The sequence below is a fragment of the Lissotriton helveticus genome, chromosome 6, assembly GCF_964261635.1.
Source record: "Lissotriton helveticus chromosome 6, aLisHel1.1, whole genome shotgun sequence".
In the NCBI taxonomy this organism is placed as follows: Eukaryota; Metazoa; Chordata; class Amphibia; order Caudata; family Salamandridae; genus Lissotriton; species Lissotriton helveticus.
In genome coordinates, this window is record NC_136067.1 from 2,052,611,923 (window position 1) to 2,052,636,540 (window position 24,618).

Sequence of the window (24,618 nt, forward strand, 5' to 3'; positions counted from 1 at the left end):
TTTAGTTTACTACTCTACTACCATTTTCTGTGCACAAAGGGCATTCTGTGTCACTGTATGGGATTTATGATGTGACACATTTCAGATTCTACCACCAGCCTTCTCTCCATACTGCATTGATCTCTAGTTGTTATATCCAAATAAAAACTGAAGTTGACTGGCATTAAAAACAATGAGCTCCATTTTATGTTTGCAGATGTAAAAAAAAAGAAATAGAAAAAGAAATGCTGCAAGTTTACGATGTGTATTTTACTCACTACAATAAAACATTGAAACAAGTAGGAGCCCATACTTGGATGTTGTAGCATTGTTCAACCATCCTTGCCCTTTCTTTCGTGTTGCTAGCAGAAGTAGATGCTCTCTGGCTTCTGTCCTGGGCTAGTAGTGATAAACCATTGAGGTAGTATTGACTCTTAATGCTCTCGAAGGTGCAGTGGTATTTATTCATTTACAAGATTGATATCTGGACGGGACCACATGTGTTTATTTCCCGCAGGCCACTGTGATGTTCTTTCTTCACGTATTACCCCCCCAGTCTGCCACCATCACTTATTGGATTTGATAAAGGGTGATTTCTTGGGATGGGTACACAGTGGGGACCCTGTATGTAAGCAAGCAGTGTAGCCCAGGTTCGATTAACCCTTGGGTCTTGGTGCATTTTGTTTTTCCATCTGCACAGTACAGTGAATCATATAAAAAATGTATGAAATCTTTAATATTTGAAACATTGTGACTACAAAACTGTAGAAGTGTTTCTTTAGGTTAAACTTTTCTGTATAGGAGTGTAGCTGGCTGGAGGAGAGCATATCAAGGCAATGGTAAAATTTGTGTAGAACAAAATAAATTCCACAAATCAAACAGATCTAACAGTTTTGATAATGACACCTTGTAGGAAGCAAGCTCTGTATATGGCATGCAATTAGGTGGTTAGACCGCGCACGCAGTCCAGGGTTTCCCCAGAAGTGTATAGGGCTCAATGTAAAACCCAAAGTGCTCTTAGGGATATTGTGAGCGAGCACTCATAGGCCTTACCCTGAGGAGTGTAAGACCTTTATTGCACAATATTGACCAATAATTGGCATGTGACTCAAAAAGGAGATCCATACCAATTTTAGAAAAATACGCTTTTATATTTTATTTTTAAGATCAAGATCTTCGCAATCAGGTAAGTTCGTTTTTAAATATAAATACATTTTACTTTAACCCCTTCCGTGCTCATAACGAGCTCAGCTCGTCATGAGGTATACCTCTAGGGTGCTCATGACGAGCTGAGCTCGTCATGACCACACCCATTTACATTAAGGTCAAGCACAGGGGATGGATCTGACAAGCAGCCAAGGTGTTAAAAAGTCGTCCGAACAATTTCTGAACAGTTCAATGTTATCCAATAAGGAAAACGATATTGCAGTTAAACAGGTATCTCACTTAGTCTTCAGGACCAAAGGTCAGCAAGGATCATGCGAGTAACAAAACTGCAACGGCACAGGGGCAGAAGGCTGCAGAGGTCAAGTTCAGAGCTCAGCCTAATGTGGTGCAATGGAGACTGGGGGTGCTTTTAACTGCACAGTTTGCAGGTAAGTAGTTCGGTTGCAGGGGCCAAGCTTTAGGGGTTAGGACCAGCACACAGGGTGCCACAAAGCAGCATCAAACATACACCACCAGCTGCACGGGGTGGCCCGGTGCAATTTCAGTGTTGGTCGCACCGTGCTTTCTGATGAGGATTCTGTTTTCGACAAACAGGTTGCATGCGTAGCACCGAAGGTTGCTTGGGAGAGAGATCAATGACAGGAGAGGTAGGTAGAGATGTAGGATTTCGTAGGGGTGGGGTCTATTCAGCTCACCAAGGCTTCGGGTGCAGAGGCACCTTTAGATGTCAGTCTTCTTACTGGAGCTGGTTGTGGTCAGGGGGAGCCTCTGGATTCGCTCTTCAGGCGCTGTCTTAGAGGCCGGGAAAGTTCAGCCAACTCTGGATTAGAGGTCTGGATCGCTGGAGAGAATTCACTGGATAGTTGAGCCACTCTGGCGATGGGTGTCTCGTACTGAGTGGGCAGGAAATGCAAATCCACCTGGATCCGAAGTCTTTGTTGTTTGATTCTTCTGCACAGGGCCGCTATCCTCGGGAGATTGGAGTCTTTTTCGAAGGCTGCAGTCCTCCCAGGGTTTTTAGTGGTCACTGGCTCCAAGATCGGTTGTGGGTTCGTCCGAAATGGAGACAAGCCGGTAGAGCTGGGGCCAAGGCAGTCATCAGTCTTTTCTGCAGCAATGTCTTCTTTCTTCTTAGGTCATCGCAGATCTAGCTTCTAGGACTGGGGGAAGACTCCTAAATACTATCATTTTTGGGGTGTTTTAAGGGACTAGTTCCTGATTGGAGGTGTGCTTAACTTTGCCTACTCCACCTGAGGGGTAGAGTTGGCAAAGGTGGGCACACCTAGTGTTCGAGGCATGTGGGCTGCTGAATTCATATCTATAGCATAGATCGCCGCCTAGTGTTGGGTCCGGATGATTGCACATTGTTGTCCTGGAAGAGTCTTCGAAGTATCACGAGATAGGTGGCTCCTCCCCTGGACTACAGTGCGCATGGGCATCGACTCCATCCCCAGATTGTTTTTTTCCGCCATTGGGTTCGGATGCATATTTGATCACTCAAGTTCGGAATCAATAGAAACTTTCTTTTTGGCCCAAAGGCCTTTCCTATCGTCTGTATTGTCTTCCGATTGGTGCCCAGTTCTGTTCCAGCTCAGTTCCCGAGTCGGACATCCAGAGGAGTCGCGTGGCTCTTCAGTGCTCGAGGCCCGGTCGACGCTACAGGCCTTCTTCGACGAACCATCATGGAACGGAGCCCGTTCAAAAAGTGCCCCGTGTGCAACTCTAAGTATCCTCACATCGACGTCCACCCGGTGTGCAACAAGTGCATGTCGCCGGATCACGATGAAGCCAGCTGTATGGCTTGTTCTCGTTTCCGCTCCAAGAAGACAATTCGACTTCGGCGCGCAGCGCGCCAGGAGGCCCAGCAGACGGCACCTGACCCGGTGAACAATTTCGATACCGAGGGAGAAGAAGCAGACGAGCAGGAAGATCAAGAGCCGCTTTCCAATCCAGCAGCGGAGATCGACTCCTACTACGACGCAGATGTAGAAATGCTCGATGCTGAAGAAATCGTCGACTAGGTAGGAGACGACGATGAGGCCTATGGGGCCACGGAAGATAGCTCAAGCGAGGAGCTATGCCCCGTTGAAATAATATGTACGGCTCAGGTCGAGGGATCGCCACACGGCCTTACCCAAGATCTTGCACCAAGTTCCACAGTCTCGCCTCCGGGCCCGGCTACGGACACTTCTAAAGAGCCACAACTGGTGAAACCGAAAGAGAAAGCTTCGGTGTCTACACAACCAACAGTGCTAGAGGCGCCGTCGAAACAGAAAGTGCGTCGCCTTGGTCGGCTCAAAGTCTTCAGACCTGTCGGTGCAGACAAAGCCAAAAAAGGTTATCGACCCGGTGAAGTCGCTCAAGGGTGTCGAGCCGAAGACTGGGACACCAAAAGCACTTGTCAAGGTCGTCGAACCGAAGACTTCGGCGCCGAGGGCCGTCGACACCGACAAAGGACTCGGAGCTACAAAGGTTGTCGATCATGCGCGTCGGCCGGACAAGGCCAAAAGTACTTACAACAATCGAGTCGGCACCTGGTGGTGGCTCGAAGGCACCTGTCGAGTCGACGCAGCCGTCCGCCTCCTTCACGAAGCAGGTGTCTGAATCATTGAAACACATTAAGGACAAAGCTTCCACTGCCGATCCGAAGGATACTTCCACGCCGAAGCCTGCCACCAAACCGCACAAGTCGACAGCGCCCATTCAGTTTACGATGCCGCCGAAAGTGGTGCCGAAGGCATTCGCGCCGAAGACGGTCGTCGAGGCGTCCATGAAGGTGTCCACGGGGCCGAAGCCTACACCTGCGGTTGTGGGCCCAAAGCATCGACAACCCCTGCTGGAGGAGCAGTCGGAACAATTCATCGACGCCGACACCGGTAAGCTTTCTATTTGCAAACGAAAGATCATCCCGGCACAGCCTATGGAGTCCTACACAATTCCTTTAAAGAAAAAGGATTCCACGGATTCACCCGTTCTGGTAGAAATAATAGCTCCACGTGGTCAGGACACTGCTCCAATCTCGCCCACTTACTCAGAGGTGGAGGCTGGGGAAGGTGACTATGATGAGTACAACTACCCTGCAGACACTGATCCTGAGGATCAACATGACACATGGGCAGATGCTGCTGACCCAGGGGATCCACAAACTGCCCCAGACACTCAAGTGTATAATGTAAAAACTTCGCCTACTGCGGACTCAGCGGCATTTAATGCGCTTATTGAAAGGGCAGCCAAAAATCATGACTTCCAGCTCCATGCTGACCCTATTGAGGTGGATTTTTTGTTTGACACCTTTTCCACCTCTGAGAAGACCGTAAAGACTCTGCCAATGCTGAAGGGTGTCTTAAAACATGCTGCAGACATTTTTAAAGACCCCACAAGGGCCAGGGTTATAAACCCCAGAATTGAAATAAAATACAAGCCGGCGCCTGGGGACCCTACCTACATCAGGGGCCAGTTGCCGTTGGACTCTTTAGTTGTTTCCAATGCCCGGAAGAGGGCAAACTCACAAACTACTGGTGATGCTCCTCCCCCTGACAAGGAATCTAAAGTGCTAGAAGCATCAGGGAAAAGGGTGGCGGCTCAAGCGGCTAATATCTGGCGCATTTCAAACACTCAGGCACTCTTGGCCAGATATGACAGGGCACATTACGATACACTTGAGACCCTGTTACAACACTTGCCAGATGAATATAAAGAGGCAGCAGAGCTGGTCATACAAGAAGGGAAACTCATCTCAAATGCTTCTATTAAGTGTGCACTGGACGCAGCAGACACCGCGGCCAGGGCCATTAACACCAGTGTAATGTTGTGGCAACAGGCCTGGCTCAGAATCTCCGGGTTCAAGCCGGAGATACAAACCACCATCCTAAATCAGCCTGTAAACCCTGATCACTTATTTGGACCTGAGGTGGACACCACCCTAGAAAAAATCAAAAAGGACACCGAGACTGCAAAGTCTATGGGGGCTCTCCAGTCCCAGCAGTTCAGGGGTGGTTCTTTTCGTCGCTCAAGCAAGAGAGGTGTTTCCAGAGGCCAGCTGTCCCAGCAAACACAGTACAATAAGAGTGGCGCACAAACCTCGTACAACAAACAAAGTAGAGGTGGCTATCGCGGAAACAGCGCTGAAGGCAGAGGTCGTGGAAACAGCTCCCGATCCTCCGCCGCCAACAGACAGTGACGCTTTGTCACTGCCCCCCGACCATACAACACTGATCGGGAGGAGACTCCAACAGTTCCTGCCAGTCTGGACATCCATCACCACAGACAGGTGGGTCAGGAAGCTTATCCAGTACGGTTATTGTCTGGAGTGAACATCCACTCCACCCAACATACCCCCAAAACACCGTCCTATGTCCACAGAGCATTTGCACTTATTGCAGCAAGAGGTACTCGTCATGCTGCAAAAAGGGGCAATCGAGCTCGTACCAGTGGAACAAAGAGGCACACGAGTGTACTCCCTGTACTTCTTAATCCCAAAGAAAGACGGGTCCCTCAGACCCATACTGGACCTCAGACCCCTAAACCAATACGTCCTATCTGAACACTTTCATATGCTCACACTGCAGCAGGTTTTTCCGTTGCTCAATCAGGGGGATTTCCTCGCAACATTAGATCTAAAGGATGTATATTTTCACATTCCACTACATCCGTCACACAGAAAATACCTCAGATTCACCATTCAGAATCAGCATTACCAATTCAAAGTCCTCCCTTTCGGAGTAACTACAGCGCCCAGGGTGTTCACAAAGTGCCTGGCGACAGTGGCTGCGCACCTCAGGAGACAAAACGTTCACGTCTACCCTTATTTGGACGACTGGCTTGTCCAAGCAAAGTCGGCCCAGCAGTGCGCTGCCAAAATGTCCCACACCATTCACCTTCTTCACGATCTGGGATTCTCACTGAATTACCCAAAGTCACACCTTCAGCCCGCCCATGTACGGCAGTATCTGGGCGCGACAAACACTCTGGCAGCCACAGCACAGCCAAATTCAGTGAGGATCAACAGCATTCAATTGCTGATACAAAAATTCAGACCGCAACACTCGCTTCCAGCACGAGTGTTCATGCAGTTGATAGGCATGATGGCCTCCTGCATCTTCATAGTCCCGCACGCGAGACTACATATGCGTCCGCTTCAGGAGTGCTTAGCACGTCAGTGGAATCCGGCTCACGGACAGTTAAAAGACCTAGTGTTGGTGACCGGTCGTGCATAGAACTCTCTGCATGGGTGGAATCCACACAACCTTTGCAAGGGCCGACCGTTCTGGGAGCTTGTGCCACAGATCATCCTAACGACGGACGCATCTCTCCAGGGTTGGGGAGCTCATGTACTCCACTACACAGTGCAGGGACTATGGACGACGCAGCAAAAGAAGATGCACATCAACCACCTAGAGCTGATGGCAATCTTCATGGCGATGAAGGCATTCAAGGTACATCTGTGCAACAAGGTCGTGTTGATCCGGACGGACAACATGACGGCCATGTACTACATTCAGAAGCAGGGAGGTACACACTCTCCACAGTTGTCTCATCTGGCTCAGAGCATGTGGAAGTGGGCCATTCAAAGGAACATCTTCCTCATGGCGGAACACCTCCCAGGCAAGGACAATCAGATGGCGGATCTGCTCAGCAGGTACAGCCACCAAATGCACGAGTGGGAGCTACATCCATCAGTACTCCGCCCGTACTTCCAGCAGTGGGGTCATCCAGAGATAGACCTGTTCGCCACAAGGGAAAACGCCAAATGCCAAAGCTTTGCCACCAGGTTCCCGCACCCACAGTCGCAGGGCAATGCGGTATGGATGTACTGGTCAGGCAAATTTACGTACGCTTTCCCCCCAGCACCTCTAATACCGCTGGTGGCACGAAAGCTAAAGCAACACTCTATGACGCTCATCCTGGTTACTCCAACGTGGGCACGCCAACCATGGTACACCACCTTTCTAGAACTTTCCGTGGTACCGCATCAAAGGCTGCACCTCACACCCAGACTTTTGACGCAGAGCCATGGCGACATTCAGCACCCAGATCCGCAACAGCTCAACCTGCCGATCTGGCTCCTGAGGTCTTAGAGTTTGGCTACCTCAACTTGCCTCCAGACTGCATGGATATCATACGGGAGGCAAGAGAGCCCATCACCAGAGCATGCTATGCGGCAAAATGGAAGCGGTTTGTCATTTATTGCGTGGATCACAACATAGACCCGCTTGACGCGTCTACGCGCAACATTATTTGTTATCTGTTACATCTTTACAAATGCAATCTAGCATATGTTTCCATTCGAATACATTTATCCGCCATAGCAGCTTATCTCCAAAACAGGCAGCATCTCTCCCTTTTCAGAGTGCCTGCCATTAAAGCCTTTCTGGAGGGACTCAAACGAGTCATTCCTCCCAGGACCCCGCCAGCTCCTGAATGGAATCTTAATGTGGTCCTCACCCGACTAATGGGTCAACCTTTTGAGCCTCTACATTCATGCGAGATTCAGTTCTTAACATGGAAAGTGGCTTTCCTGATAGCGATTACGTCACTGCGACGTGTTAGTGAACTCCAGGCACTAACTATCCAGGAGCCATTCATACAAATTCACTCCAACCGGGTGGTGCTGCGCACTAACCCTAAATTTCTTCCAAAGGTGGTTTCACAGTTCCATATCAATCAGACTATTGAACTGCCTGTGTTCTTCCAAAATCCTGAGACAGTGGCAGAAAGAATGCTCCACACTCTTGACGTCAAGAGAGCTTTGATGTATTACATTGATAGAACCAAAGATTTTAGGAAGACGAAACAACTCTTTGTTGCCTTTTCCGCGCAACACAAAGGCAACCCCATTTCCAAAGCAGGTATAGCCAGGTGAATCGTTAAGTGTATTCAAATTTGCTATCAAAAAGCAAAGCGCACAATTCCCCCAAGGGCGCACCCCACCCGCAAGTTGGGGGATTCCATGGCTTTTCCTTGGAAATATCCCTTTAGAAGACATATGTAGAGCAGCCACATGGTCTACCACACACATGTTTACAAAACACTACTGTGTAGATGTGCACTCAAAACAGCAGGCAGCTGTAGGGCAGGCTGTTCTAAAAACACTTTTTCAAACTGCTGCAACTGGCACAGGCGGCCGCCGCTAATGGAGGGACTGCTATATATTCTATGCTATAGATATGAATTCAGCAGCCCACATGCCTCGAACCGAATATGCTACTTACCAGTAAGCATCTGTTCTTGGCATGTAGGGCTGCTGACATTCATATCGCCCACCCTCCTCCCTGGCGCCTGTAGCGGCTGCAGCACTTACACTTACTCTTTGCATGGTCATCACTCAGTGTTACACTCCATCTTTGCCACAATGGCTAAAAACAATCTGGGGATGGAGTCGATGCCCATGCGCACTGTAGTCCAGAGGAGGAGCCATCTATCTCGTGATACTTCGAAGACTCTTCCAGGACAACAATGTACAATCATCCGGACCCAACACTAGGCGGCGATCTATGCTATAGATATGAATGTCAGCAGCCCTACATGCCAAGAACAGATGCATACTGGTAAGTAGCATATTCGTTTCGTAACTTTTCCTGCCGATTTTTCCATGCAGAGTTGGGGGTCTTAACTGGGGGTTGCTATCTGCTAACAGAGGCTGGGGATCGCATTACAAAGGCGGCAGGCCATTGACTCTTCCCCTTAGAGCTCTGGCCCATCCTGGGGGGGTAATAGGTGAGACACCTCTGCCCCAGTTGTGCATTGTTTCTGGTCGCAGAGAGCAGAGGCTCTCCACCCAAGGGTCCAGAAACCAGTCTGTGTGGCAGCCTGCCTAAAGCCAGTCAGTGCCCACACCAGTGTTGGTAGTTTTTCAGGGGGCACCTCTGCCATGTCCTCTGAGTACATGGTGTAATAAATCTCACACTGGCATCAGTGTGGATTTATTAGATTTATTACAAGGAGTTGTTTGGTGACATACATTCCTGGTTTCAGTGAAGCCATAACAGTGCTGTGGAACTGGAGTTGTCGAGTTTCCGGCCCATGTACTCCTCATGGCTTCCCTGGCACTTGCAGTATTTAAGAATTGACTTAAGTATTGTAGGTTTTTTTATAACAAGGTAACCCAACCAGTTAGCTGTGGACCGTGGGTAAATACTATTATTCAAGAACAGGGGTCCTTAGCATTTTAGGTAAAACATAAAAGATGAAATATAGGCCATAATTGGAGACTATATTTTGTCACTGTCCAGCCGGACAGGACGTTTTATTTTTCAACAATGTAACTCTTGTGAAAAGGATAACAAGGCACAATCCTGTACCACAAAAAAGGAACACAAGAAACTGAAGAATTAAAGAAAATAAAATAAAAGAGAACAGGCAAAAGAAAGAGCAATTGTTGGCCACTTTTCAAATCAGTGTTACATTCAAGGTTTGCCAACCACCTGCCAAAATACAACAAGATTTAACACAATGGTTTAGGTTGTGAAGGCAATCTACATAGTCTAACTATATAGACTATGTAGATTGCCTTCACAACCTAAACCATTGTGTTAAATCTTGTTGTATTTTGGCAGGTGGTTGGCAAACCTTGAATGTAACACTGATTTGAAAAGTGGCCAACAATTGCTCTTTCTTTTGCCTGTTCTCTTTTATTTTATTTTCTTTAATTCTTCAGTTTCTTGTGTTCCTTTTTTGTGGTACAGGATTGTGCCTTGTTATCCTTTTCACAAGAGTTACTTTGTTGAAAAATAAAACGTCCTGTCCGGCTGGACAGTGACAAAATATAGTCTCCAATTATGGCCTATATTTCATCTTTTATGTTTTACCTAAAATGCTAAGGACCCCTGTTCTTGAATAATATTAAGTATTGTAGGGGCATATCTACTCATGCAGGTATGCCCTCACCTGTGGTGTAGTGCACCCTGCTCTAGGACTGGAAGGCCTGCTAGTGGGGTGACTTACCTATACCTTCAAGGAGTGCTGCCTGGCATGGCAGCCAGGCAAGGTGCCATGCCTACTGCCCTTTTTCACCTCACAGGGGCATGCAAGCTGCAAGGGCAGTGGCATGAGCCTAGTGAGGGGGGTCCCAGGTGACCCTCTTTAGCTCCCAGGCCCTAGGTTCGGGGTTACCATTTACTAGGAACTTATATGGGGGTGAAAGTACCAATTGTGGGTATATTTTTGGGAAGAAGCATTGGCACAAGAGACCTGGTGGGCAGGGACCGTGTGCACTACAGTCGAAACCACATGAAATCCAGGATAAAAAGTGAGGGCTAATCATGTCAAAAGAGGCATTTTCTCACATACCTAGTAATCTTAAGGGTTCCTATAGTGTTCTGAGCCATTAGGTATGATGTAATGCATGTTAATCCGATCACTAAAATAATTTGTTGTATGGTACCTTTCTCCTGTATAGTTTGAGCACTAGTGTGCCTGCAGCTTGTAATGTCTCTCTTTGTTTTCAGGTGGTTCTGATGCAGTGTAATATCGAGTCTGTGGATGAGGGATCCAAGCATCATGTATGTTTTTATGGACATTAATAGGCTTTGCTGTGGGGTGGAACCTAAAGGGTGTAGTAAGAAAACGTTTTGTGATGCATGTACTATTTATGCAGGCAGAAAGGTCATACTCCACTCATACAGACAGGCTGCTACCTCTTAAATTGACATCCTGAAATTGTGATAAGCTTTTGTTTGTTCTAGGAATTTTGGACTGTGGTCAAGGTGCCCGCTAGATGAGAGCTCAATCACCTAAAATAATTGATCTTAATACAGAGTATTTAGTTTGATTAAGGAGAGGATAGTGTAATATGGGTGGCTTGTAGGGTTAATGGACTGTTTTCAGACTGTCTTGCTTTGTTAGTAGCCTAATCATTCCTGTCCTATACTGTTGAATTCTAGTGATCATGGATTTCCTAAGATTTACTCTCCTGTACAGATACCTGATCTAGGCCATATATAATTCAGGCCTCGAAAAATCAAACAAATTTTACTAAACCTGCAGGTCTAGTTACTTAATAATCTACTCGACCTATTTGTAATGCTCTTGACCCCTAACTGGTTACAAATGTGATCATGGGCAAATAATTTAATTCATTGATCCGCCATTTTCTTCATTATCATATAAGAGCACCTTCAAATGTGCGAGGTCAGCATGTCTGCTGTTCAGAAAGCTTTTGTTTGATTTAATAGACTAAACTTTCTTTCCATATATAATACAAATCTAGCCACATATAGGATACACATGACCCATGACTTGCCTCTTAGTTCATTAACAGCATTTTCATCAGGACGAGGGCAGGAATGTTTCTCAAATCATGTTTAAAAACTATCACTTTTAATAAATACATAACTAAAGCATTAAGTGGTGCCACACTGTCATTTGTAATCAGCAGATTTTACATTGAAATGGCCACAAACATTACCACTGACATGCAGCTTTACTGATGAAACTGTATAATGTACAAACAATGTTTTGAAATAGTTTCTGCAAATGTCATTTGCATATCACAAAGTAGTGTTCTGTTTTGCTCCTATTTAACTTTATTTACATCACACTTGATTACAAAAAAGCACTTTTGTAATTCCGGCTATGTTTTGAAATATGTGTAATTTACAGGCTATTTATGTAAATGTTGTGTTCGAGAAAGATAATTGACCTGTTCAGACCACTCACTTGACAAAAACCTCTAACCTTAGTAAGAGAGAAAAGTAATCATTTTCCAAACATCAATTAATTAAAAGACAAACTGACATTTGATCTCTTTACTTGAAAAGACAGCAAATGTGTCCAGATAAAAACAAGATTTAAAGGCATCTTTATTGCTCATTCACTTTCCTTTCCAGCCTATTTTTACTCGCCAGATAGGACTAGAAGGTGCTAAAAATAGCTCGACCTGCTAACATTTTACTGGCAATTGCGAGTGGGCGAGTAGGTTTTTTGAGGCCTGTAATTCCAAGTACGCTGGCTTCCAGTTCATGAACCACTGAGTCTGTTGTGCAGTTCCAAGCAGAAGAGCTAAGCAGATGCCAATTGGCCGACCACATGTGAAGCCTCCAACCCAACATAGCACAGGGGAGCTTCCATCTATGGAGTGTGCCTTGGCTTGATCGGTTCACTACTGTCAAGAAGGCAGAGTGACAAAACATGTACTCTAGAGTAAACTCTAGGAAAGTCCTTTACTCTGCTTAGGGACACAGGGCTCATACATGTTGCCACCACTGCCTCTCCTGTCTCTAGTTAAGGATGGACTGGGCCCCAGACAGGAGAGGATGGTACACTGAAGTCCTGAGCATGAGTATTTGCCTCCAATCCAGCTACCACATTAAGAGATCTCTCAGCAACAGGGAAGGATCCCTCATTTGAATGTCCTCAACCTACACCTTCATGCGTGAAACTTGAGGGTTGTAGTTAAAGCATTCAATCTGCTCTCTGAATTAGTCTGTCATACTTGAAGCCCGATGCTTTTTAACCACATGCGTGCGGCGGCTTTTTTCGCGCTGCGCAGCTTTTTTAAAAAAGCCGCGTTACATGACTAGCTCAGCTCGTCATGAGCGTGCGAGCGGCACAACTCATGACGAGCTGAGCTCGTCATGAGCGGGGAAGAGGTTAACAAAGTCCATCTATGCTTGGAGAAATTTGTTAACTGGTGCATCACTAGTGATCCTGACCCTCTGCAGGCCAAACTTTCGAAGGTTTTGTTGTACCGCTGGCTTGAAAAGTCCTTGGAGTGAGTACAGTTAGGGTTACCTGCCTGCCCTTTCTGACTTTGTGTTTACCCAATAAACCCTCTCTATTTACATCGGTTATGTGTTTTTGTTAATGGTCTGACTTGCATGTTTCCCCTTGAATCCTTTTGCCATGCCACAATGAGCTTGATTTTAGTGTGTGCATTTGTGATGTGCACTTCTTTTGAGCCGATGCACAGCTGCTCACTGAAAAGTACTCGTGCTCATAACAGTTTTCCTGGTTGCCGTCACCTCTGCATGCTGCACAAGTGAACTGCAGGCACTCTTGGTGCAACTGCTCTATACCACCCTTTTCTGGTACAAATTAGTGCTGTGGACCCGGGCCGCCACCTTACTGAAAGTTGTGACAACTTTCCACGTTTGCCAATCTTGACATTTTTCACTACACCTCACCCTTCAAAAGAGGAAAGACTCCATCAGCGCTACCCTAAAAAGGCTTTCAGTTTCTATATTGACTGCACAAAAGACCATTATGAAGACTATCAGCTCTTTGTTGGATAATCTGGAGCAAAGAAAGGGTAGCAGTTAAGAGGACCTTGTCGAGAAGATAAACCTGTAGATCAAAATCTGCTATATGCTGGGCAAGAAGCCACCCCCTGAATGCTTGCTGGTTCCATGAGGGCTAAGCCTGCAGCAGCAGTATTAGCGGGGAGCGGGGGGGGGGGGAGGGGCAATGGTTGAGCTTAGCATAAATGTTCACCAGCATGGATGTGACACCCAAAGGTCCTCCAAGATATTCTGTCTCCACCAAATTGCCCTTACTGTGAAATCAGCCAGAGCTACACCACTCTCCCCACATATGACTAACATCGTTTAGCCACCAACTTACCTTCACCTAGTGTTTGAAGCTGCTGTAGTATCCAGCAGTATTTGAGAATACCGCTTTGTGGGGGTCCCCAAAACCACACAGGACTCCACTCCCTCCCAGGTGGCATAATATTTCAAAAGGACCTAATATTTTACACACTGGTTGACCTTCAGTACTATCTTACCCCATCCTGTTATTGTACCTGCCCTCTATCCACTGCCCCTGTACCTACCCCAGGAGCTTCTTTCACATCTTATGCTCTTTCTCAGTCTTCCCTTTTCACTCTCTGCCACAACCATAGATTTAAACCCGCATCGGATTACCCAAGTCCATCTTCTATGCTATTACAAATGCTTCAGTGCTCAATAATGGATATTGGTAATGACTGTACCCCACAGTTTTTCAAGGCATTACTGAGGCCTTAGTCTATATACAGTTGTTTCACTGTAAAGTACAATGACAGCTGGTAGAGTGGAGTTACATAAAATGTAAAACAGATAAATTAAATGTAGCTGTAGTGAGCAAGGGTCCTGATGGTCCTAAGTAGTGTCTGCTACCTCTATCACAATTTTGGATTAAGGTTACATGTGGTTTTCAATGGCACAACCATATGATTAATATATTGTTAAGTAGGATATCTGTTCTTCGAAAGACTGTGCCACTACTTTACTGGTTATGGAAATTAATGTCTTGCACTTTTTTACATTTTTTCTTAGATAACGTTATTGTTGAAATTGGAAGATAAATTAAACCGACACCTAAGCTGTGATCTATTACCTAGTGAGTATTGTTCTTAGTCATATTACTTCTGCTTTAGCTCACACTGCCTTTCTGGCTGCATTGAGGCAAATACCCACTCCCTCTCCTCTTTCTATTTTTCAGATGAGAACATTCAGGAGTTGGCAGCAGAGCTAGTTCAACTAGGATTTATCGGAGAGGTAAAATAGCAGTCTCTGGTTTCTGTTTTATAGACCTTGGTTACCTCTGAAGTGTCATACTTTGTTGCTGCGGAAGTGTGTGGCTCTTGCACTTTTTTCAGTTCTATTGCAACTAGTCAACAGCATTACCTTTCCTTACTTGATGGAAGTCTCTTCTCCTCTGACACTTGACAATTTTGTTCATGGGTTCAACCCTTTTTATATTTTACAAATGAAAGAAACCTCTGTTAATCTCATCAGATGATACCAGTCGAATGTATGTGTTCGAGGCATATGAGCTGCAGATTGTACAATATGCATAGATCGCCATCTGGTGTTGGGCTCGCATGCTTGCACTTTGTTGTTGTCTTGGAAGAGTCTTTTATAGTCACAAGATAGATGACTCCTCCCTTGGACGATAGTGCGCATGGGCATCGACTCATCCTCAGATTGTTTTTTTCCATCATCTGGTTCGGATGTAACTTTTGCGTTCCAGTTCAGTGCCGTATTTCCAAACCTTTTTGATGTCAAAAACTATCTACAACTCAACGGTATTGTTTTTGATCGCGTGATCTTCGACATGCATCTCAACTACTCTATTCCGGTCAACTATGCGGGTTGCTAGGCTTATTGGCGCCGTTCGGGCCTACAGGTCATGGAAAGGACTCTTAAAAAAAAAATGCCCCCAGTGTGGAGCGAAATTCCCACACAGTGACCATCACAAGGTCTGTAACCAGTGTCTCTCGCCCGAGCACAATGAGAACTATTGTCAGGCCTGCTCCCTTTTTCGATCCAAGAAAACTATCCGTGGGGGAAGCAACAATGACCCTTTCACTGACCCTCAGGACACACCACAGGACGATTGGGATGATTATGATGACCCAATAGATCCCCCATACCTCCCTGATCCTCCGCCATATCCAACAAAACCATCTCCCCCAGATGACAATATTGGTTTTGGTCAGCTTGTAAATAGAGCTGTTGTCTACCATGGTGTGCACATGCATTCAGACCCTGCAGACGAGGACCTCCTTCTAGACACCTTGGAAAGGACTCTATTCAAAAAAATGCCCCCAGTGTGGAGCGAAATTCCCACACAGTGACCATCACAAGGTCTGTAACCTGTGTCTCTCGCCCGAGCACAATGAGAACTATTGTCAGGCCTGCTCCCTTTTTCGATCCAAGAAAACTATCCGTGATTGTCGGGCCCGACGACATCATGGCGCAGCAAGCAGCTCTGGCACCAGTGGACATCTTCGACGAAGGCCACGATGTCCCAGAGGAAGAATCTGAGGACCTGGAAATTGTGTCCGAAGCAGACTACTCAGGTCGACCACATCACTCCTGGTCAACGAGTGAGTACAGCTGCCCCTACCCCATCTCCACCCGAAAAAAGAAGGCCCTGGTCAAGACTTAGCCTGCTGGCCCCAGTCACGACCGAAAACAACCTTCAGAAGTTTTGCTCTTGGGCCCGGCTCTGAAGATAAAGGACAAGCCTTCCGGTAAGCTTTGGACCTAGCAAACCGCATATCAGTGTCCCGCAAGCACCTTGGACACCAAAGACGGGAGTGCAATCTACTCCCAAAAAGAAGTCCGCACCGACCACGTCCACGCCGAAACACTTGGATCCGAAACCAAATACTTCGGAAACGAAAAAGATTTCCGGCTCCATAGCCAAGCCAAAGGACCCCAAATCACCTTCTAAGGCCTCGGGGCAGAAATCCAAACCCCGCTCGAATCCAAAAAAGTTGGTACCGAAAGCGGTCACTAAAGAGGAAGAACTTTTTCGACCAGATCCTGTCGATCCCAAGCAGAAAAAAATCCATATAGACCCCAAAGCAGGAAATGTGGCTACTATTCCACACAAGAAGAAGAAGCTGGACACACCAGACACTCCTGCAGTGCCTCTAAAGAAAAGACTACCACTTAACCTATAAAACCCTCTTGTCCCGTTATTCCTCCTCACCCTGTTCTTCCTCCTAAGCCTGTCTCTCCTTCACAGCCTCCAAACCTCCCACCTCATTCACCACCACCACCACCACATGATAATGATAATTTAGGGAGTGGGGGAGGCAACAATGACCCTTTCACTGACCCTCAGGACACACCACAGGACGATTGGGATGATTATGATGACCCAATAGATCCCCCATACCTCCCTGATCCTCAGCCATATCCAACAAAACAATCTCCCCCAGATGACAATATTGGTTTTGGTCAGCTTGTAAATAGAGCTGTTGTCTACCATGGTGTGCACATGCATTCAGACCCTGCAGACGAGGACCTCCTTCTAGACACCTTTGAACAGTCACAAAAAACTGTCCAACCCCTGCCAATACTAAAAGGGGTCACATGCCCCAGACATATTCATAGACCTGGTGACAGCTAGAATTCTCAATCCCAGCATTGACAAAAAATATAAACCTGCCCCAGATGATCCCATATACATCAAAGGGCAGCTGCCCTTAGACTCACTAGTGTTAACTAACGCTAGGAAGCGCGCCAACTCTCAAACCTCCGGTGACGCACCACCTCCGGATAAGGAATCGAAGTTGTTAGATGCCTCTGGCAAGAGTTGCTGCCCAAGCAGCTAATCACTGGCGTATAGCCAACACCCAAGCATCACTTGCTAGGTATGATAGGGACACTATGGCTGACTAGAAACCCTATCACAACATTTACCTAATCAAGATAACACACAGGCTAATGATTTAATTCAAGAGGGCAAATTAATAACCAACTCATCAATCAAGTGTGCCCTTCATGCAGCAGACACAGCCTCTAGGTCCATTAACACTAGTGTACTACTCGGATAACATGCCTGGTTACGCATTTCAGGCTTTAAACAGGAGGTACAAACAACTATCCTCAACCAGCCGTTCAATCAGTGACAGCTTTTTGGGCCGGCAGTAGACACCACTCTGGAGAAGATGAAAAAGGACACAGAGTTTGCTAAATCCATGAGAGCATTACAGTTTCCATCCACACGTGGGTCCTTTCGTCACTCCTTCTGTAGAGGAGCATCTAAAAAAACTTTGCAACAGACACCGCCTCCTCTTCCTACAAAAACCACACATACCTCCCCTAACAGAGGATATTTTAGAGGCGGATATAGGGGACATAATAAAGCGAGAGGCTGAGGCAACAACACTCGCACCTTCCCCACTAATTAACTGTGACTTCCCTCCACTGCCCCAGACCATTCCACTCCAGTCGGGGGAAGACTCTCACAGTTCCTACCAGTCTGGAATTCCATCACAAAAGACAAGTGGGTAGTACAAATTATCCAGTATGGTTACTGCCTGGAACTTACAGCAACCCCACCCACCATACTACCCAAACAGCGTGCAATGTCCACAGAACACCTCCCACTCTTAAAACAAGAAGTTCTCTCACTGCTTCAAAAGCATGCAATAGAACCAGTTCCCTTACAGCATCAAGGGGTTTATTTGCTGTATTTCCTAATACCCAAAATGGACGGCACCCTAAGGCCAATACTCTACCTCAGACCCCTCAATCTCTATATACAGTCAGATCATTTTCATATGATCACTCTCCAACAGGTCCTCCCACTCCTGCAACAAGGCGACTTCCTTGCCACACTAGATCTCAAGGATGCCTACTTCCACATACCCATACACCCTGCTCACAGGAAGTATCAAAGGTTCATAGTGGACGGACCATACTATCAGTTCAAAGTCCTTCCATTCGGGGTGACCACCGCACCCAGAGTGTTCACAAAGTGCCTTGCGATGGTAGCAGCACACTTAAGACAACAAATCCATGTCTTTCCATATCTCGACGACTGGCTAATAAAAGCCAAGTCACTCACCCAGTGTGTTCATCACTCTCATCAAACCATCCAGCTGCTACACATCTTGGGATTCACACTAAACTACCCCAAGTCAAATCTTCAGCCCTCCCACATACATCAGTATCTAGGGGCCACGGTACACACCTCCAGAGCTCTGGCATATCCCAATCCAGCCAGGAAAGCCTGTATGCAAACACTAATTGGCAGATTTAAACTGCCGCATTCCCTCCCAGCAAGGGTATTAATGCAGATCATAGGAATGATGGCCTCTTGCATCTTTATTGTACGTCATGCAAGAATTCAGATGCACCCCTTACAGGAATGCCTAGCACTTCAGTGGAACCAAGCTCAAGGACAACTTTCAGATCTGGTGTGCGTGGACAGCCGTACACATCGCTCTCTTTAGTGGTAGAACACACAAAACCTGTCCAAAGGGGGGCCGTTCCTAGAGCCGGTCCCACAAATAGTGCTAACAGCAGATGCATCACTCCCCGGCTGAGGAGCCCATCTCCTAAACCACACAATTCAAGGCAAATGGACCACTCAACAACGTGCTCCACATCAATCACCTAGAATTAATAGCAATATTTCTAGGATTAAAGTAATTCCAAGTCTACAGCACAAGACTGTCCTTGTCCGAACGGACAACTTGACAGCCATGTATTACATTCAAAACCAAGGAGGCACACATTCTTTGCAGCTGTCCCAGCTCGCACAAAACATTTAGAGATGGGCCATTCCACAAAACATATGCCTTCTGGCAGAACATCTTTCAGGAGTTGACTATCAGATTGCGGATCTGCTAAGTCGACAAACAGCAGATACACAAATGGAAACTTCATCCCCAAGTTCTTCAACCATTTTTCTAAAGATGGGGTCAACCAGACAGATCTGTTCACCCCACACGCAAATGCAAAATGCCCAACCTTCGCCACCAGGTTTCCACACCCGTTGTCCAAAGGCAATGCGATATGGATGAACTGGTCAGACAGATTTGCGAATGCTTTTCTGCCACTCCCACCGATTCCCTTAGTAATACGCAAGCTCAGACAACAGTCTCTCAAAGTAATCTTGGAGGCTCCCACATGGGCACGCCAACACTGCTGGAACTCTCAATAGTTCCACATCAAAAACTACGCCGCTCCACAACATTGCTAACGCAGAACCATGGAGAGATAAGGCACCCCTATCTAGGTCAACTGAATCTAACAATCTGGCTACCCTTATCTAGGTCAACTGAATCTAGCGATCTGGCTACTGAAGTCCTAGAGTGTGGTTATCTTAACCTTCCGCCAGACTGTATGGACATCATTAAAGAATCCAGACGATCTACTACTAGAGCTCGCTATGCAGCAAAATGGAAAAAATGTGTCATCTACTACAATAACATTGATCCGCTGGATGCTTCAATCCAGGACATCATTTGCTATTTACTACACTTCCAAAGATGTAATCTAGCATATTCATCCGTAGCTCTAGATTACATCTAGAGGTACGTGCTGCTTATTTACAAAACAGACAACGCTTGTCATTATTTAGAGCACCTGCAATTAAAACCTTTATGGAGGGCCTTAAAAGGATAATTCCTCAGACTGCCACCCTTTCCGGTGTGGAATATAAACATTGTTCTTGCAAAACTCATGGGTCCGCCATTTGAACCTCCACATAAATGTGAACTTCAGTTCCTCATATGGAAAGTAGCTTTCCTTGTCGCAGTTACCTCTCTCAGAAGGGTAAGTGAGAACTAGGCTGTAACCAATAGAGAACCATTCTTCCAAATACATCGAAACAAAGTGGTTCTCAGAACAAATCCAAAATTCCTTCCCAAAGTAATCTGTGTTTCATCTTAACCAATCCCTTGAGTTACCGGTGTTTTTCCAAAACCCAGACTCTGTGGCAGAAAGAGCTCTTCACACACTTTGTCAAAAGAGCCCTTTAGTACATTTACAGGACTAAGCCCTTTCGAAAGACAAAACTGTTTGTAGCCTTCTCTCCACCTCATAAGGGTAACCCCATCTCCAAAGCTGGGATCGCTAGGTGGATAGTAAAATGTATTCAAATATGCTACCAAAAGGCTAAACGTACATTAACACGCAAACTAGGGGCTTCCATGGCATTCTTAGGAAACATTCCCTTAGATGACATATGTAAAGCAGAAACATGGTCTACACCACACACCTTCACCATACACTATTGTGTTGATGTGCAGGCTAAGCAAAAAGCTTCTGTAGGCCAGCTGTTCTTAAAACACTTTCTCAAACTACTGAAACAGATACATGTGACCACCGCTAGGGGAGACACTGCTGTACAGTCTATGCATAGTGTACAATCTGCAGCTCGTATGCCTCGAATGGAAAATACTACTTACCAGTATGCATCTGTTCTTGGCAAGTAGAGCTGCAGAGTTGTGCCCGCCTGCCACCCCGGAACCTGTACCTGTTCCAGTATTATCTTAGATACATTGACATGAATATCTTTTACTTCTTACTGACTCCATTTCCCATCATGCCGAAAAACAATCGGAGGATGGAGTTGATGCCCATGTACACTATCGTCCAAGGGAGGAGTCACCTATCTCGTGACTACAAAAGACTCTTCCTTGACAACAACAAAGTGCAAGCATCCGAGCCCAACACCAGATGGCGATCTATGCATAGTGTGCAACTCTGCAGCTCTACATACCAAAAACAGATGCATACTGGTAAGTAGCATTTTCCTTTTCAAATAGTCTAAATGTCTAAACCATTTGAGTGTGCGCACTAGGACATGTTTTTGTAGTGTAAACCTTTCGAGATTCCCCTGTAGGCCGTGTAGTAGAACAACTTCAACAATGAAGATATTGTCAAGTATTGATTTTTCTGAGATTTTTGACCTAGTAGAAGAATGGAAGAAAAATTGATTTGTTTGGTTCTCTAGAGCCTGTTATGAGGCTGTAGGCTTTTGAAGGGATTCTGCAGAGATACAGAACTATGCGCAGGAGTATGGGACCTTGGTGTATAGGGACTGGGTCTTTCTACCAACATAGTACCCACAAACCCAGGACCAGAGCTATAGGGTCTCACTTGCTCTCCTACTCCCAGAGAAACAAGCGATCAGACATGCCAGAACACAACACTCTCGGATCTCTCAGGAAATGCAGTAACCAGACACGCCCTTTCGCTCGCACTCTTGTACTTGTCCACAATAAGATCTAACAGAAACGAAACAGTTTAAAATATTTATTTTAACATGCCGTATATATGCGACAACAAGCAGGAAAATGCATAATACAAATACAGTCCTCATTGCAGCTAGTCCTTAGATCATGAAGAGAGATGTCATCATAGAAAGACAATGGAGAAAAGACTATAGTGCCTCCCTCCCCTTGCTAGGAAGAAATGTAATAGAAGATCTCTGCGCTTTGTCAGCAGACCCCATACCTTAGCCTATAAATGGTAGATCTACATCATAGATGCTGTCTCGCTCTTCTCTCTGGAAAGGTCGCTCTCCAAGTGTCTGTCACCTATCCGTGTACCCCAGTAAAAATCCAAGTACGCTGTCCGAACAGCTGTATCGGTATGTTTTGTTTAACAGCTGAGGACTGGCCAGAACAAAATAATAAGGGGCATTGTTGTTCGACCTTGCACATAATGTTCAGTCAAAATCCAAGGAACATGCAGAGAGTACACAGCAATGAGGTCTCATGTGAAAGCATTCATTGAAATGGTACCAAACTCCATTCCGCGTTTTGCGAGGAGCAGAGGAGTAGCACGGAGTGCGGAGTTGGGAGCGGCTGTGAACAGGCAGGCCAGTCGACCGTGAACGTTGTAACACCGAGGACACTGCCGCCGAGCCGCAGCCACCAAGGCGGGAGACAAGAGACTGGGGTTGAACTCCCTCCCTACCTCCCCCCCACACCCCTTGCCAGTGGCACCAGATCCTCGGTGCTTAATGTGGTAGGAACCGCACATTGGTAAAGTGAAACATGGCGCTTACCGGCTCATATAGGAAAAGCCACCCTAGCGCTGGTTACACTTTTGACTGACTGACTCCCATTGAAATTGTGGGGGGTTTGGCCCAGCAGGCAAGTGTGTAGAGTGGGCTGTGGAATCACAGCAATAAACGCTGCTGAAAGCCACCGCATTCAAGCAAGTCCTGTTTTCCCTCTGCTAGACTGCCGGACTGCTCCCTGCCTCCTCCTGCCACCAACTTGCTTACTTGTTGCCTTTGCTGTTGCCTTTGCTGTTGCCTTTGCTGTTGCCTTTGCTGTTGCCTTTGCTGTTGCCTTTGCTGTTGCCTTTGCTGTTGCCTTTGCTGTTGCCTTTGCTGTTGCCTTTGCTGTTGCCTTTGCTGTTGCCTTTGCTGTCCCGGTCTCCTGCTTTTGCTCTCGGAGGCAGTGGACCGGTTGGATAGGGGTGGCAGCGGTAGTAGTTCCTCCTGGCGGCACATGCTGTGGCAGCGGTAGCGGCTGTGTTTGGAGCCAGCCTGCCCGCCCGCCGTGTGGGGATTGCAGCATTGTGCGTGTGTCTCCCTGTGGCTTATGACTCATGGCTTGTACGGTAAGACTCACCCCAGGAGCCGTGGTTTCCGCCAAATAGCCGCTTAAAAAGCCATGAGCCACGGAGGCAATAAGCTGTTCAAAATATCAACGCACCTTGTTTTGCTACACTGGAATAACCGCTGTTTTGCCACAGCCAAAGTAGGGAACTAACCAATTGTGTGCTCCCCGTGCGTCCATCCAGGTGGACAGTGTGTCAAATAGTCTGAGCACCCCTGCTGGGGGTTTCGGGGGTTATCAGTTATCTGCTGAGCCTGTTTCCCCTACCCACTGTCAGATTGGCAAGTTGGTAATTTCAACCAGTGGAATTATTTTTTGGTGAGTGCAGATTCATCAGGGGTTTGCGTGAGCAATCAAGGATTATGAGATCAGGAAAAACTCGACCAACACCGAAGAGGAAACCAAAAAAGAGCGCCAAAAACAGATTTAAATTCTACCTCAAACATTAAGAGAAGGAAAGAAATTTCATCATAACAAAAGGAAAAATTGGTTTCGGTTTTGACACCAAAAAGAGCATTTTTTAATTTTGGAGGATAAAAGGAGGACCAGAGATTCCATTTTCAAAAGGATCCAATGGCTGCAATTTATGCCACAGATGGAAGCCAAAAACACAGAACAAAAGAAGTCTCCAGTCGTCTGGATGCCTAAGTACCAACATTAAATTAATACAACCTAGTTCTGAAAGAGAAAGATCCTCACTTATAAGGATGACAAGCCATGAAACAAATAAAGGTGAGAATGATATAATCAAGACAAAACAAGATGCCAAAGTGAGGCGGCCAGAGATGATGATCCCCCAAATAAAGGGTTGATAACTACTACTGCTCAGGTGTATCTGCCCAAGACACAGCCTAGGGACCTGCTCTGTCAAAATAAAGAAGGGAAACATGGAGAATAGCTAAAGGAAATAGGAGACCCCGGTGTAGCTAGAGATGAAGAAAATGACAAAGTACAAATCGATGAATGGATAAGTTCTTTCTCTATATCAGATGCTGACCTCATTCAATCACTGGACTTGAATACACAACCAAATGAGGATGCACACATTCAAAATCCAGGAAAGAGTCCAGCCACAGGCACACCTCCGGACCAACAAGTTAGGGAGGAAGTAGGGGCAGCCTCCACCCCTATTAAACATTTAGTGTGCACGGACCAGCAGGAGGGAAAAAACATCACGCTAAACACTAGCCCTATGGGAAGTCAACCATCCCGGTCACCCCCAATTACAATCTCTTCAGTGAGTGGAATTGATTCAATTTCAGAATTCCTGTCGCAATCCTCCCACTGATAAAATGGAGTGATACTTTATTAAGATCTTTACATGGAGCCATAGATGTTTTAAACTTTCAATCAGATAAACTTGACGTTCAGATCGATCTAATGAACCTGATCGCGACTTATATCGCAGGTATTAACACCAAACTGGATACATTATCTGTATTGATCACTAAGGACAACCAAAGTAAGGCTCCCGGCAGAAGATACATATCAAACTCAAATTGTGGATGTAGCCAGATAATAGATAAATTGGCATCCCTTCCAGAAATATTAATAGAAATCCTACATGTCGTTGAGCCAAGTGAAAATAAGGTTGACAAGGAACACCCTGCTATGGCCGAAAGAAAAGATGTGATGAACGACAAAGCAAGCGCAGAAGTAATGACACT

General features: G+C 46.2%; 1 protein-coding gene across 1 annotated transcript in view; it reads left to right on the forward strand.

Moving 5' to 3' along the window:
• NRBP1 (nuclear receptor binding protein 1) overlaps nt 1-24,618 on the forward strand; it is a 249,469-nt gene that overhangs the window by 199,341 nt on the left and 25,510 nt on the right. The window contains exons 14-16 of the mRNA XM_078650110.1: nt 10,593-10,646; nt 14,400-14,463; nt 14,566-14,621. Coding sequence (XP_078506236.1) covers nt 10,593-10,646; nt 14,400-14,463; nt 14,566-14,621 — 174 coding nt within the window. The remainder of the gene's footprint in view (nt 1-10,592; nt 10,647-14,399; nt 14,464-14,565; nt 14,622-24,618) is intronic.